Raw genomic sequence first — 15,811 nt, forward strand, 5'->3', positions numbered from 1 at the left:
AGAAAACTGTGGAGTGTTTACTGCAGGCTCACCCTGATAGGGGGCTGATTAGTGAGATTAGAGGCAAACAGAAGCTTAAATTCATAAACCTTTAGAAGGCTCTGATATCACCACAAACTATCACCGTGCTTTAAAAAAAATCTTTTTAAAAGCCCACCTTTCTGTAAGAAAACAGATCTTTTAAAGGAGCAGTATTGGCTCCTATTCTGTACTCAATCTGCCCTATAACCACAGAGGGACAAAGAGACTGATGCTGAGTTAGCTACTGTACGCCTATTGCGTCTGACATTTTGTCCTCTGGCTTTATTGAACAACTGTGTCATTGCCTTATGCCAGTAAGAGGTCACGGACAGTGTGAAATTACTGGAAATGGCTCTCCCCTAAAGCACTAATTAGTGAGCTTGGAGTTTTATAGCTTTCTAGAAGAGCTTTCCGCTTCAAGAATTTTTGGCCTTGTTTACACGCGTTAACCATGGCAACAGAGTCAGAGCGATTTAGTAGTTGATTGGGCGTTGGCTAGCAGCAAGACGTTTGTTGTTTCCACATAGAGCAGTGTTTTGTCCCTATCAAATCACAGGATCAACAGAGAGATGGCCAGCAGCGTTCCAGCAATTTACTCTCAGATTTGGCGTTGGTTTGAAGCGTGAGGTTCATCATTTCCACATGTAAAGAACACAGTGTTTACTATTAACCGTGTCCTGTCATACAGCATGTTAAAATTTGCCAAGATATTAAGAGCTTTGGCAACTCATACAGAACCTACTGTAAAACAGTGTTTTCTTTGAAAGCTCAAAGCAATTACATCACATACTGTAAATACAACACGGTACCACTAATTTCCTTTTTTTAAATCCAAATGTTACTTGAAATTGTTTATTTTTTTCTGAATTTGAAAAAAATGAGAAAGATACGAATAATAAAAACAACAGAATTAGAAAAATGAGAAACAGAATAGCTCATGAAGTCTGAGGCAGAGGAGAAATTTACAGTCAAACCAGCAGCCTGTGCATGGCTCGCTGCAAGGGAACTTAAATGCAACATGGCGGACTTACCGCATTCTATTTCCATTGTACTTTTCTTTCCTCCCCTGGCTGCCTTATCGACCTCATGTCAGCCTGTACAGCAGAGGAACAACAAGGAGAAGCGAAGCCCAAGTGAAGCCAGGCTACTCTTACTTATTTATGTATCTATTTCTGTATTTATTCATTACCCCCTCTGCTTGCAGGGTTCCCAGTTGCGGGTTGCCTTTCGATCCAACTGTGAGCAGCATGACAATTGTGTTTCCGTTGCTCATAGGAATCAAACAACACATAAATTGTACACGGAAAAGAACCATATTCCTGCTTTGACGTAAATAAAAGACTTGCATTACATTTTTTCTCCTCCAAAGCATCAGAGAAACTTTACTCATTCCTCCTTTTTCTTAACATTTTGCCCAAGTCCATAGCCAAGCTTGCTGTAGTTGTTGAATATTACATATTGCCTGGTGGTATTTGAATGTTGCTGTGAGCCACCTGTGCAGGTTGGAGTTGGCTGTGTGTTTGTGCTGTTGTCTTGAGAGCAGAGAAGGGTAAACAGTAAACCTGCGAGCACCAGATGTTATATCGCTTGCGACCTGTCTCTCTCTCTCTCTTCTCTGCCCCTCTTGCTCGCTCTCTCTCTCTCTCGTCCTCCTCCACTCCTCCACCTTCACATCCCTGCTGTCTGTCTGTCAGCACTTTCCCAGTGGTGGTGTGAGACATGGCGTCAGGGTGCCCGGGCTGCCAGCTCACACTGTGACCTCCAGCCCCGCCACCTCAGCTCCGCGTGCCAATGCCACAGCAGGCCACTACTGGGCATTTATACTGAGTCGACAGCCTTTGCCAGGAGAAGAGTTTTTTTCATGTTGTTTGGACCATTTTGAGTAGCAACGCCTACAGTAGAGGGGAGCACAGCCTTTCTTAACAAAAGAAACAAGTGATCTGGAAGACACTAATTTTGACTGCCCTTTTTATGGCATTTTTGTGTGTTTTTATGGAGATGCATGATTCAGCAATACATACTTTAGTTTTAAACATCATTGTGAAAATATAGAAAAATAATTCACAAGATATTGTAATGTTGAGAAGCGGGGACTATGCAATCCAACCGATAAAAAATGTTAGCACTGAGCGTCTCTGCAAACCAAGGATAAGTTACATTTGCACATTATTATTTAGCGGATACTTTGAGATTTTGTGTTTCAGCAACATTTTGGTTAATGTATAATCCGGTTAAGGGACAAAAACCAAGTAGTTATAGTTAAGATAAAGATCATGTTTTAAAATTAAATACCCCATTGTAGGGGACAAAATCCTGGCAGGAGATGCAGCAATGTCTTGGTTAAAAAAAAAACTAAAAAATGCCAACATTTGCATCTGGAGACTGGACTAGACTGTGATGTGAAGTGATATGATAAATAATAAGTGTATTTAAAATACGTCGATCAAAGGCATTGAAAGAAAACAGCAGTAGATGTTAGGGCTGAATGTTGCCTAAAATGTGTCTATTTGTGTGTTAAAGTGTGTAAAAGTATATACAAGTTTCAAGTGTCAAACGTCTGGTCACATTCTTAGGCATTTCTCTCCCCCTAGTCTTTGATACAATACTTCCTGATCCAAAGTCAGGAAAAATGTCTAACTTTAGACAATATATTTACTTTTGGTACGCTTAATTACCACATATAAAGAGAAGGGGCTAAAATATGTATTCCCTAAACCTAAAAAGAAAAAAAATGTTTTGATATCAGCACCTGAGTTCTGGTGTCATATTTGCACCAATATCAATTCTTACAAGTTGATAGCTAGCCCTTTCAGAAATTTGATTAGTTTAAAAAACTGTGTGCAATCATCTCAGTAATATCCGATACCAGAAGTATCCATGACAGACGTTGAGTATTAACACATATTAGTCATCCCAGCGTCTGGGTCAGTGTGTCTGTCCTGCGGCCGGAGATGAGAGGTATTGACCACTTTAGGGATGAGCTGAGGATGAGATGATTGTCTCCGGCGTGCACCTTGGTGATAAGAACGCAGCTCATGTCCTTCTTTGCTATCAGGCCAAACAGCCTCAATATACCCCCCCGCCTCATCCTCTAAGAGGCCCCCATCCTGCCCGGCTAACCCCGGCCTTAGGAGCTCCTTAGGGAGCGCTGACTCAGGTGACTGGGTTTTAAATGCCCCCACCCCTCTGCCTCATCTTCTAGGGCTTGAGTATGACCTTGCCTCCACCCAGAGAAAGAGAGGAGGAGGAGTTGAGGGAGGGCAGAGGTGGGTGAGGATAGGGCTAGGCCCTCATTAGCCCAAGCCGAGGCGGGACAGCTCAGGAAAAGTGCGCTAATTACCCCACTAACAATGTCCTTGCCGTTCATGGCTTAAAGCGGCCACTTCGCCACAGGATAATAACCCCATCACCTCTTTGAGAAGTTCAGGATGGCATTATCATGATCACTTTAAATGATGGACAGAGGGTGGTGTTATTACGCAGCTAGCTCGTTGATGGATTTGGCTGCAGTTTCTCACAGCGGAGTGAGTAACTTCAGTGTGTGTGATGTGTGTTTTGTTGGTGGTGACACAGAAGCATTATTATATGACTTAGAGCACAATTAAGAAAAGCCTGCATCTCATTTTCTTTTTGAAGAAAACCATTGGGCTCTCAGACGCAGATAGCTACTAATTTTAGTAAGTTACACTCTAAAAAAAGAAGTCTATCATTAGTCCAAAAAGTTTACAGTAACAGTTCAATCAAGCGTCTCGTTGCCAAGCAACCGGTGGGGACTGTTTTGTCTGAGACTGTTTTCTGAGTCACTGGTTCTCTGTGACTGAAAGGTGACTGAAGCCAGCATTAGGGCCCTCCACGCTTTCCTTCATCTTTTCTGTTAGCGTGTGGAAAACAGCTTGGCGACCGACAGCCTGACATTACAGCGGGAGCCTGTAATCATGGGACTGTAAAAACCCAGATCCAGCAGCCGCAAACAGTGTGGCCTCGTCATAGTGGTGGCAGCTAAGAACCATTCACCGCTTCTGTCCCATAAACTGTGCTTGCTGTGTCATACCAGACCCCCTTCATAGATGATTCTGTTTTCAATAAAGTTGCCAGTTAAGCCTATAAACGAGAATCCCGCTGACACGAGAGGATGCTGATACCATCAAACTGATATGTTTAAATGCTGCATGTTTTTAGGATTATTTTGTGGACAGAGTGATGGTGCACATGAAGTTTCCTATTCTTCATGACTTTGGGACGCTCCTCCTTGTAGCATTTATGTCACAGTCATTTAACAGTAAAAGATATTTAGACTAAAAAATATTCAACCCTGTACTTCTCCCACCACACAAGCTGTTTGCCATTACACTACAGTGGTGCTGCATGGCTGCTATACTCCCCTCAAACTCTAAGCGCCTATTTGCCATCATTATGCCATTTAATGCGATCAGGATGGTAATCAGATTGCAAATGAAATACCTCCATGACACAGTTGTTTGGGTCCACTGGTGTGGGGAGGTTAGAATGGCGGCTGGTGGAGTCTATCGAAGGGCAGAGTGGCTCCAACAAGATCTGGGCATAATCTGTAAACCCTCTCCTGCTCCTCCTTGAGGTGCTGAAGGCCAGGACAGTGGGTTTTAGAGACTCTTGTTGACAGTTTTGTTACAAAGGACCTCCTGTTGAAATACAGGCATGACAATAGACAAGAAGACCTGAAGCCCAGTGTCATATACCGCAGATGAATTGTGTTGTCTCTCAGATATTATGTCCGTAATAAGTAAGTAAGACCCTGTCAAGGCTAGACTAGTATTTTGTTTTTCATCATCTTGCCTTTTCATATTATTCAATTGCCATATTTCTTTAAAACAGCAGTTGGCAGCTTGAGTTAAAAAGAGCCATAATCAGGTTTTAAGCTGCTAAACTACTTATGAGTTGTGAATATGTTCGTTAATACATCTTAGTGTGGAAGATGAGCAGGGATGAGACCCAAAAGTGCTGGATGCGGTAGTCTGTCAGAGTGTATTACACACCTCAGAGCTAAGAGCCAGTTGACAGGACAGCCACTTGTAGCTGCTTGGTCTGTGTGGCGGTATGCATTTTTGAGAGGACAGTGCTGTCTAGATGGAGGATTTCTGGGGTAAGTAGTGTGTGAAATAAGTTGAATTTATGCACTGCTGCTTTATCACACACCAGTTTGGATTGCGTTGTGGAATTAAGTTTGTTTGGAGCTGCTTTTAAATGTGTTTATTCTCTCTTTCCTCTGCATGTGTATGTGTGTTACAGTCGTGACAGTGACCTCTCGACAATCATCTCCAACCTGCACCACACCAGACAGCACGGCATGCCCGAGGGCCAGTCAGCCTCTGACCACAGCACCAGTACTGGACACACAGGTAGGACCCGCAGTGATGCTGCGTGTGTTTGCATGTATGTTTTCTTTCTTTCTCTCTCTTACCTTTTTCATTATTTCTCTTCATCTCCCTTTGCATCCAGACTGATGATATATCCCCCTTTACATCTCCTGCAACATGCGTAAACGTTCCATTACCCATTTAATTTACCCTAATTTGTGTGATTTGGGGGGAATTTAACATAAGCTTATTACTCATTCCTGAAGGTCGCTCTCAAGTTGATTACTTAATGTTCTTCCCACATTCTCTGCCGCTCTCCAGGATTTTTGTTAAACCCCCTGTTTTAAATTACCTCTGAATAAATAGCTTTGTTTGCCATTAATCCAGTTTCATGTGAGCAGAGGAACCATGGTGTGCATGTGCTAAGAGCTTTTCTTACAGCTTACAGACAGAACACAGACAGCGTTTAATCACAGCTATTTGTCAAGTAGCTTGTATGAGAATATTGTACTGCCATCAAACACATATGTTTGCAAAGCAGCTTCTGTGGATATCACCATTCAGCAATCAACCTACTGTACAGGACATTTCGTTTAACCCATTTTTATGACATACTATGTTTGTGTCATCTATAGTCTCCCAACAAGGCAACAATGCTTCACAAGCAACCAAAACTTATATTAATATTATTGCATGTTAAAAATTTAAATATTTTCAATACTTCATAGTTTTGAACTGGTGTGAGTCACACTTTGGTCCTGAGTTTTTTGTGGATGAATATGAACTTTGTCTCAACTCTGATGATGGCACTGATTTTACTGTATGTTGAAATGTTGTTTTAGGCTCTTGTGTTGTTTTTTTTCCCCACATTAAAATGCTTGTAAGGATGTCTTTTCTCAGTGCGCTCCAAGACAGTTTAGTTTTAGGTTCTCTAATGTCATATGCACATCAATTACAGAGAAGCATTCGTTGGCAATAGAAATCTCGCTTCTCAGGCTCCCTCTGACAATGCTCATTAAATATGCATCAAAGAAAATCATGCACTACAAAAAGAGCATAAGACATAAAATAGTACTGAAATTATAGTAATTATTTTCAATGTAATCTGTAATTACGTTTTTTCTAATATCAGCAGACTTCTCCTACATAAAAGATACACGTCTAAAATACTGATCCTGAACCAAGAATCAGCTGAATTGAATACATTTCATCAGAAAGTCCAAACATATTTTCAACAAACACATTTCTCCCTAATTAACAAATGACATGTCTTTTTATCAGTGAAGACCATACCCTTGCTCCACCGTTGCCCTGGGTTTGACCCTGTCCGTTCTTACAACATTAGCCAGAGGCACAGCGAGCGCCATAATCAGCCCAGACCCAACACCTCCATACCCTCTCTCTGTGTGCTCATCTCCACTGTCTGCCAGATTAATTGTCCATACGGTGCCTCTGATATCAGACGGGGTGGGTGGAAGGTGGAGGGTATTAGACTGCTCAACAGCTAGCCCAGTCAGTGTCTTAAACCCCGTTTGGGACGGATTTCCACCCAAATACTGGCCTAATCAGCTGCTAAACTTAATGGAGAAATCGGAGCACTGAATAGTTATCTTAATGGAGAAAGACACAAAGGGATAGTGGTGGGGGGGGTGATGAAGGAAGGGGCGAGCACAAAGTGGCCTACACTAAGGGGGGTCCAAGACCCTAAAATCTGTCCGTTTGAGCATTAAAGGGAGATTTAACAGGCTGCCTAAGCGGCTCGCTCCGTGTCTGTAAACAAGTCCAATCCGATCAGTCACTGGCTCTAATTCTGTCTGCCAGTGAAATTAGACACACAAACACACAATTACACACAAATAACACATAGTTATACAGATGCGTGCCCACGCAAAATCAACACAGGTTTAAATTTGCGTCCAAATGCATAGGTGGGTGTAATGTGTATAAGTTTTAGAGCAGTGGATTATTTGACTTTGAGATAGATGAGATGGTAAGCGCAGCTCGCTGTCTATGATTTTGTTTACTCTGTTCTGTCAGTCAACTCTCCTATTTGACTTATCCTCCAAAAACATCATTCAATGATCTGTGGAGTGAGAGAATCTAAGAGATGGAGAAAGACAGGAGAGAAATTAAGGATAAGAGAAAGTCTGCAACAGAGCGAGACAGAGATGCAGTGATGGAAGAAACATTTGGAAATAAAGAGACAGAGGAAAGAGAGATGAATGAGTGCGGTGGTGGTATCAGGGGAGGGCAGGCGGCAGCTATGGCGGCGGACGGCTCAGTGTATTTGTGCGTGTGTGTGTGTGTGTGGGTCAGGAGGAAAGGGAAGCAGCCTTGCCGGGTCGTCTCTGCGCCGGAGTGGGCCGTTAATTAAATCTGAGGGACAGACAGGAGGGCTGCCTCCCTCCTTCTCTTCTCCTCCATCTCTCCCTCCCTTGTTCGCTCTCTCACTCCCCAGCCGCTGGCTATTCAGAGGCTCTGTGAAAGGTGGAGGGGAGGGAGGAGGGAGGGGCAGAGCAGGGGCGCCGACGCTGAGAGTCTGGCTGCCTGTGGAGACTGTAAACCGTGGCTCTGCGGTCAGACCGGAGACTCAAACAGGCAGATAAGGTGTTTTTGGACCGCCACTCTCTCTCTCCTCTGTTCCCTGCACTCAGACTCCCAGAGGCAGTTACAGCCTGTTGGTGTGTGTGTGTGGTTGGGGGTTGTAGCAGCGGTTTGGGGCTTGAGCACATTTTTGTGTGTGTGTGTGTGTGTGTGTGTTTGTGTGTGTGTGTGTGTGTGTGTGTGTGTGTGTGTGTGTGTGTGTGTGTGTGTGTATTTGAGCGTGTGCACCTTTCCGTGTGTGGCTTTAAATGCCTGGTTTTAGATGTTTGCTTGCGTGTGAATCTGCAGCGTGTTTGTGCAAGACCGTTCTTTTTCCAAACTGATTGTGAGTGAGGATTGCTTTTAAAGTATTACCAGCTAATTATTGCACGATTAGCATAGAAAGGCGATTCCAAACAAAAGGAAACACTCCAGGATTTCTGATGATATTAGCTCTGTCATACAGAAGTAAAAAGGGAAATGTGGGTTGTAAATATTTGAAAACATCCCGCTGCTTAACAGGAATGTGATCGCACTGCCATGGCAAAATGGCTTCTTGGGTTTTTTATTCATAAAGACATGTTAGCCCTTCTGTCAAAAGATGAAATGTAAAATAAATATTCAAGTAAATAGTTAAATTAATACTTATTTTTTCCATTCAGAGCTCTTCAAGGAAACCAAACAAAAGTTTTAGTCCAAAAGGTCAATTTTTCTGTGTGCAATTTTAATGTCTTTGCCATCTTTGGTGGGGGTTTTGTATTCAATTTCTTAAAAATCACTCAATAGTTGAGCTGAGAATAAGTCAGTTGCATTTGGTCTCCTTCATCCTTAAATTTGGACTTGGATTGATTCATTTAAAAAAAAAGTTACTACTTTTTTCATCATGTTAAATGTAATGGATTGCTAAGCAACATTTGAGTAGAAAATGATTTCCCTCTTATCAAAGTAACATAACATAATGTTACAGTTTCAGTACTGACATCAGAATCTGACATCACATTCATTATGTGAATAACTTTAGATATACTTTTTGTATTTGAATTTCTCATTGGAAAGATTTGTTGTGAGTTGTAAGTTACAATCAGGTCTCAAACGTCTTTAAAATGTGCTGAGGTTTACTTTATGTGTTAGACTTAGACTTAGACACGTTTATTTATCCCACTTGTGGGAAATTCACTTGTCACAGCAGCCGTGTGTACAGAAAAAAATATATAAAAATATCAATATATACAAAATATAAAATATACAATAGTCCAAAAAATAGTCCATCCATTCCTCTTTACCTTTTGACTAAATTTTGCTGTATTTTATCTTTTATTCGAGAAGTATTTAATCCCATTATGTTTAAAGGCTCAGACGCACCAAACTGACATCAGAGAATTAGCAGAGACAAGGCTGACTGAAGCCTCATGTAGCCAGTGTCTTAACCATAAAGTTGCACATGAACACATTACAATTACTACCACCAATAGCCAATCAGCATGTATGTTCTGTGTCTTTGTGAGAGGGAATGACTCTCCATACCAGCAGACGGTGGTAGTCAGTAATTGTCAACACAGTCCAACACAGTCCAACACAAAGCATATTTACTGTGCACCAGTGAAGAAAAACACAAACCACCAGGAAATGTTTCTGTTAAGAGCTCAGTGGCAAAAACAAGTCAATCTGACCTTATTTAATAATTAAGTTAGATCTCACTTGCTCTTGACTTTAGCCTTTTGTTTACATTCCTCACTTCTGTTTTTCTCCTTGTGCTCCGAGGAGCTGGCTTCAATGTCTTCGACGCCGATCCAACAGGCTGAATCAGCAAAAAACAAAAAAAACCCCAATGAGAGCCAACGGTGCGGGACACACTGCAGTGACTAGGGTGACAGACACTCACTGATGGCCCAACATTGATCGATGGCACAGAGTTTTCTTGGTGTGTCAGGGCCTCAAGACAAAGTAATTAGTAATTTACAAACTTTTTTGAGTATCTAGTAATAGCAGCATTGCCCACAGAATGGCAGTGCATGTGTGACGGTAACTGACAATGGGTGCAGGAGAAATGGACACTTTTGTCTTTGTTTTTTTGTTTGTTTTGACACCTTTTAAAAGCCTGTCTGTCCCTTTGTTTTATTCTGGGTCCCCTAAAAATTTTTTGCAGTACAGACATAGCTCATGGCTTGTTTTTTTCCTCTGCAGCAGTTTGTCACTCACAGGGTTGATAACTGATCTGTCACAGCTTATCAGATCACATCGATGGATGACAGCAGTAGCTAAACAGTGTATATATTACCTCAAATACATGAATGTGTTGGAAACCCTGGATAGCTGTCACAGTCCAGAACTAACTGTGAACAAATCACTGTTACTGCTGCTGGAAACATCACCTCTTGTGCACCAGAGGGTTTTTACAGGAAGGATGTACTGTACCCGACAGAAGGCCTTTAGAGTGACAAAAATAAATGCTTGCACAGATAGCCTTTAGGTTCAGTTTTTATTGTGTTACATAAGCATACTGTGTTGCAAAGGGGACATGTATTTATATGACTGTCACATATATAACACACTTTAAGGTTAGCCATATTTTAGTTGGTATACTACATGTGCGAATCTTGTCCTCCCATGATTTTCTCTCTCTTCCTCTGTAGTTGTGTTTTTCTCTCTGCCTCTCCTAATTTCTGTCTTCCTGTTGAAAAGACATACAGCCTGACAAACAGAGGAGCCGTGGTACTGTGTGTGCACATTTGCACGTGTTGGTGGTGGCGCATCCCCTCCTCAGCGTGAGCAGAAGCGCCTCTCTCCCCATCTCCATCGCCCACCCCAATTCCTCCCCCATCCTCCCCTCCCTCTCCCAGCTGCATAGGCCTGTAAGCCAATCAATGGCAGGGCTTTCAGGGCCGGCGGAGGCCCCGGCGCACGGAGGGGGGATCAATAAGTTATTAGCACCATTCTGTCAGCTGTAATGTGGAGATTGATCGGGGGGCTGCGGCTGGCGGCCCACCCCACGTCCCGGCCTGTCACTCCCCCCCTTCTCTCGGCACAGCCCCCCCCCCTCTCCGGCCTGATAAAGATGACAGATTAACGGAGTAAGAGAGGAATTAAGGAGTCTGGCTGTCTGAGCTGTCACCACGCTCCATGGGATGGAGAGTGGAGAGGAAGAGGACTAAAGTTTGAGGGAGGAGAGGAAATCAGAGAGTAAGAAAGAAAGAGAAATGCCTGCCTGATGGTTTGCCCTGGTGGTGTCACATGAAAGAGAAGTGCTTTAGGTCCTGCTGTTTCCTCTTTTCTCTGTCTGTTTTCATCCCTCTTTTCTCTCAGTGGGAGGAACAGCAGATAAGGAGGAGGTTAACCAGCAGGAGGAACTGGGTGGTCGAAAAAAAGCTAGCCTGTTAGCCTGTAGACTATTTGTTTACCAAAAATGGCAGAAATGGGGGTCATACCAGTTAATGCTATTTGCACTTAATTATTGCACTCTTTTGACAGTGAAAAATCACAGTCAACTCCTGACTCCATAACCACTAATTCTTCAGGAATATTAACAAGCAGGTGATAGGGAAATGCCCTGGGTAGCAAACTTGACTGTAAGCAGCGTCAGTGGGAGTAAAAGGGTTAGCAGAGACGCTAGCAGAGCTCAGGGTTCGGCATTAAAAGGGAGCGCCGGCGCTCTAAGAAGCCCCATTTAATTGGCTTTAAAAGCTTTCCGCCCTCAAATCTCTGGCCCTCGGGCACTCGCTCAGGAGACGCAGTGTCTTGAGTGAGGTCGGCTCAAGAGACGACTCAAGTGTGTGTTTGATCATGAGAGGCTCTGGGTGTGGGTGTGAGCATGTGTGTGTGTGTTTGGTAGAAGAGGTGGTTTAACTAATGGGGGTTCTCTCTCTTTGTTAATATTCTGCTAATAGGATAGATGGAGACCTTTTTGTGTTTTTCTTTTTTTTTTGTTGTTGAAAGGACCAGAGAAAGAAATGTGCTGAACATGATTTGAAAAAGAGAGAAAAAAACAGGATGAGATATCATAAAGGAGATGACAGGAAAAGTAGAAATTGTGAAAAAAGATTTGGTGTGTGTGTGTGTGCGTGCGTGCATGCACATGTCCATTAGCCCTCCTCCCCACGCTGTCTCCTCAGGACGGTATAGGGAGTGGATCTCCTCAGGACCTGAGAGGCAACATCAAACACTGGATCATTAGTGAACCTCCCCCCTCTCCCTCTCTCCCCCGTTCTCGTTCGCTCGCTCGCCCTCTCATCAACACCAGGGCTCCTTCAGCAGCCCAACAAAATCCTCTGGGTCCTGTCTAAGTGTCTTTCTGTCTCCTTCCCCTCCCTGCCTATCTGTGTCTTGTTATAGAGAAGAAAGAGCATAAGTTTGGGTGATAGGTTAAAGGTTAAAGGTCAGACTCCACTCCATCTTCACTCCTCTGTTGATGACTGTACGACTGTTGCTAAGGTAACAATAATATCAGGAGTGGACACATGACAGAATGTTGTTTGCTTGTCTGAAATTACCTTGTGTTTTTTTTTTTAGCACCTTGTTCATTGTTTCTCTGCAGTGTTTACACATGCTGTGCAAATGATGAAAAATTGCTTTGTTGAAAAGAAAGACAGAGAGAGAGAAAAACAGTTCTCCTTGAGGGAGGGGAAAAAAGGCGCTCCCCCATCCCTAAAAATACGCACCGAGAAGTGAGACAGAGAGAAAGCGATAGGAAAGAGAAAGAGGGGAAACAGTTGCTGCTGTGGCTTGGCTCTGTGAGGAGGAAGAAACAGAGTCAGAGAAAAAGCAGAGGTGCATGAGATAGAAATAAAGAAAGAGAGAGAGAGAGAGCAATGACAAACGGCTTTTTCCTTCCTGCCGGCGCTGCGTGCGATGTGCTCTGCATCCCCTCTCTCGCTGATTAGGCCCGTATTGATTTGAGGTGTGTTTAAGGGGGGGTGGAGGTGAGGCGATTGGGCGGGAAGGAAGAGAGGGATGAGAGGGGAGGAGAGGAGGAGGCAGTAGGGGGTGCTGTAATTGTACACTAGATGCTCCTCTTTGGTGGCAGGGGAGGAGGCAGGGGGAGATCAGGGAGGAAGAGATGGAGGTAGGGTGGGTGTTAATGGGAGGAGAGAGAGAACTCCTGATGGGAGGAGGTTTCAAACATACCTAGAGGAGAAAGAGAGAAGCAGATGGAGAAATGAGAAGACGATCAGATGTGTGTTTATGAGGGGAGGACAGCAACAAGAGAGAGGGGAGTAGCTGTCGCGGAGTTACAGAAACTAAAAATAAACACATGATATAGCCATAATGTAGGCTGAGAGGGATTTCTCAAGGAGCTGAGAGGCTCTCACGCACTTTAGCTCAGTCAGAGGCTTTTGTGCCAACATCTGGAAAAAGCGAAGAAAGAAGAGAGGAGAAGAAGAACAGTGATAACACTTGAGGACAGACTGTTGGAAAGAGACGTTGGAGCAGAGAGACAGAGCCCTCCTCCCTTCTGCAAATACACACACACACACACACACACACACACACACACACGTGAATGAGCCGGGCAGATCTGTCATCCACAGCGGTGCAGGCCCCCTCTCATATCTGACAGAACAGGCACATCTCCAGACGCCCGTGGCTCGCTTCACTCGCTCTGTCTCTTCCTTTTCTCTCCACCTTTCACTTTTTTCTCCTCTTTGGCTCCTTTTCACTCTCTTGCTTCTAACTCTGCATTTGCAAAGTAGCCGCCATGTACACAGGTAGACAAAGAGCAGAGTGGCAATATTGAGCTTTTACTTTAGACTTTCTACTGACTGCTCTTTCTGTCTCTCTCTGTCTCTCTTTCTCTCTGTGTTTACAGATGACCTTCTAGGCAAGAGAAGAAGCTTCTCTCCCAACAGCAGCAGCGAGTGTCCCTCTGACAGCAAGAAGTCACGTAGCGTATCCCCCAAAGGTAAGACCATGCAGAGTATTTGTGTGTTGTGATGCTCCAGATGTGCTAGGATGTAGGTTTTCTGACAGGAAACAGGTGAACATTGCCGAAAAAGAAGATGGGGTGGCTGAGTGTTAAAGAGAAAGGATTGGTTTAGATGCGGGTGGTCCGTGTGTTAGGGTTAGCGTGACACACACACACACACACACACACACACACACACACACACACACACACACACACACACACACACGTTAGCAGAGGTCAGAAGTCAGTAACGGTTCAGTATACCCATATAACCAAAACATAGTATTTTCTCACATACAATGGTATGGACCTATGATGGTACACAATGAAACTATGAGGACAGTTTTGACTTTTTTGAGACTGACTTGTGACTTGCAAAGCAACGACCCTTAAACAGGAAACAGCAGGGTTGGTATTATGTCTAATTTTCACCAAATGCTGCACATACAATAATACAAAATAATATAATATACTAAATAATATGATACCCCCTGTAGATAGAAAATAACTTTTACACCCAATTCTTAATATACATACTTTGTTAACTTTTAATCTGCTTTCTTTATGAGAACAACATATATAGCAGATCTTGAGAAGGCATACCTTGGCCAGACAGTGCTCGCCTGTAGGGCTGCAATCCGGTCGCCATCCTCTATTATTCATATCTCCCTCATGCGGTGTGAAACCGGGCGCCCGACGTAGACCCGACGCAACCACCAGGCCTGTCCCTCTGGACTCCTGAGGAAGACTTCCTGACTGATGCATTATACAGCAGGAAAAACCACAAAACGAAGGGCAGCTCGCCGCACATCCAGCCTCATCTCTGGAGACACCTGAACAACATGCATACACATTAACACACATACACAGACTCCAGGTGAACATGTAAGCCAAACATCATTATCAGAACACATACAGCAACACAAATATCTCCAATTATGGTTGATAGATGGCTGCAAGTATTTGCTTAAGTGCAGATTTATCTTGAGCCTGGTGTTGACCTTTGCCCTCTGGGTGACCTTTTAGCGACAGCAGTCTGCCTGGAGCCGTTTTCTCTTTAGAGTAGCACTCATTCTTGGCCATTATAGTTACTTAGACACAACCCAGCTTCTGAATGATGCATGGGTTTTTGTGGATGTGTGTTTGTGGAGTGTGTGTATCCGTGTACTCAGGCTTGGCTTCCTTTTAAGGCAAATGGGGCTTGTGTGTTTTTATTTTGACGGTGTTCTTGTGCCTGCGCGGTTAGGTGTTTGACTTTTAAAGCAAACAAGTTCTGTATACGCCTTGCACATATTCTTCCTTTGCTGTATATTTGCATAAGGGAGACCGATAAAGAAGATGTTTGTGTGAATATGTCTGTGCGTGTGCATAAGTGTGTGTGCAGCTTGCTGTCCAGAAAAGTGCATTTAAGCCACTTCAAAACACGGCTGATCCTGTGTCTTAACCTTGAGCTCTGTCCACATTCAAACCCTTACTCTGCACCTGTGTGTGTGTGTGTGTGTGTGTGTGTGTGTGTGTGTGTTATCTATGCGTATCTTCTTGCCTGCAAGTTCAGTGACACACTCTATCCCTTAATGACTAATGCAGGTGGAGAAATAGATTGAGTGAGAGAGACAGAGAGGGTAGCGTAGGGATGGAGCCAGAGAGATTGGATGCCGCTGTGTAAATGATGTCTGTTTTTCTTTCTGTTGCAAAGTCGGCACCCCCTGCTGTGTTTAGAGAGCGAGAAAACTTCAGATAGTCACAGACTAGTTGCGTGCGCACGTACACACACACACACACACACACACACACACACACACACACACACACACAGGACCTTGGGTGGATTAGCTGGAGCTTGACGGTGCAGACAGAGATGCTTGCGTGCTTGCTTCCTCCCCCCACCACCACCTCCAACCCACCTCCGCTCCTCAGCGCCACTCCTGCTCGCCTGCCCGGGGCCAGGCTCAGGTTTCAATAAGAAGGAGGG

At 43.8% G+C, this 15,811-nt stretch overlaps 1 protein-coding gene across 3 annotated transcripts in view; it reads left to right on the forward strand.

Annotated features, from left to right (window-relative positions):
- The window catches only part of samd11 (sterile alpha motif domain containing 11), an 86,499-nt gene that overhangs the window by 21,114 nt on the left and 49,574 nt on the right, over positions 1-15,811 (forward strand). For all 3 annotated transcript variants that reach the window (XM_088082241.1, XM_088082239.1, XM_088082240.1), the window contains exons 4-5: positions 5,287-5,396; positions 13,741-13,833. In XM_088082241.1, the coding sequence (XP_087938367.1) occupies positions 5,287-5,396; positions 13,741-13,833 (203 nt within the window). The remainder of the gene's footprint in view (positions 1-5,286; positions 5,397-13,740; positions 13,834-15,811) is intronic.

The sequence above is a fragment of the Plectropomus leopardus genome, chromosome 9 (assembly GCF_026936395.1).
Source record: "Plectropomus leopardus strain MGB_pleo_1.0 chromosome 9, ASM2693639v1, whole genome shotgun sequence".
Lineage (NCBI taxonomy): Eukaryota > Metazoa > Chordata > Actinopteri > Perciformes > Serranidae > Plectropomus > Plectropomus leopardus.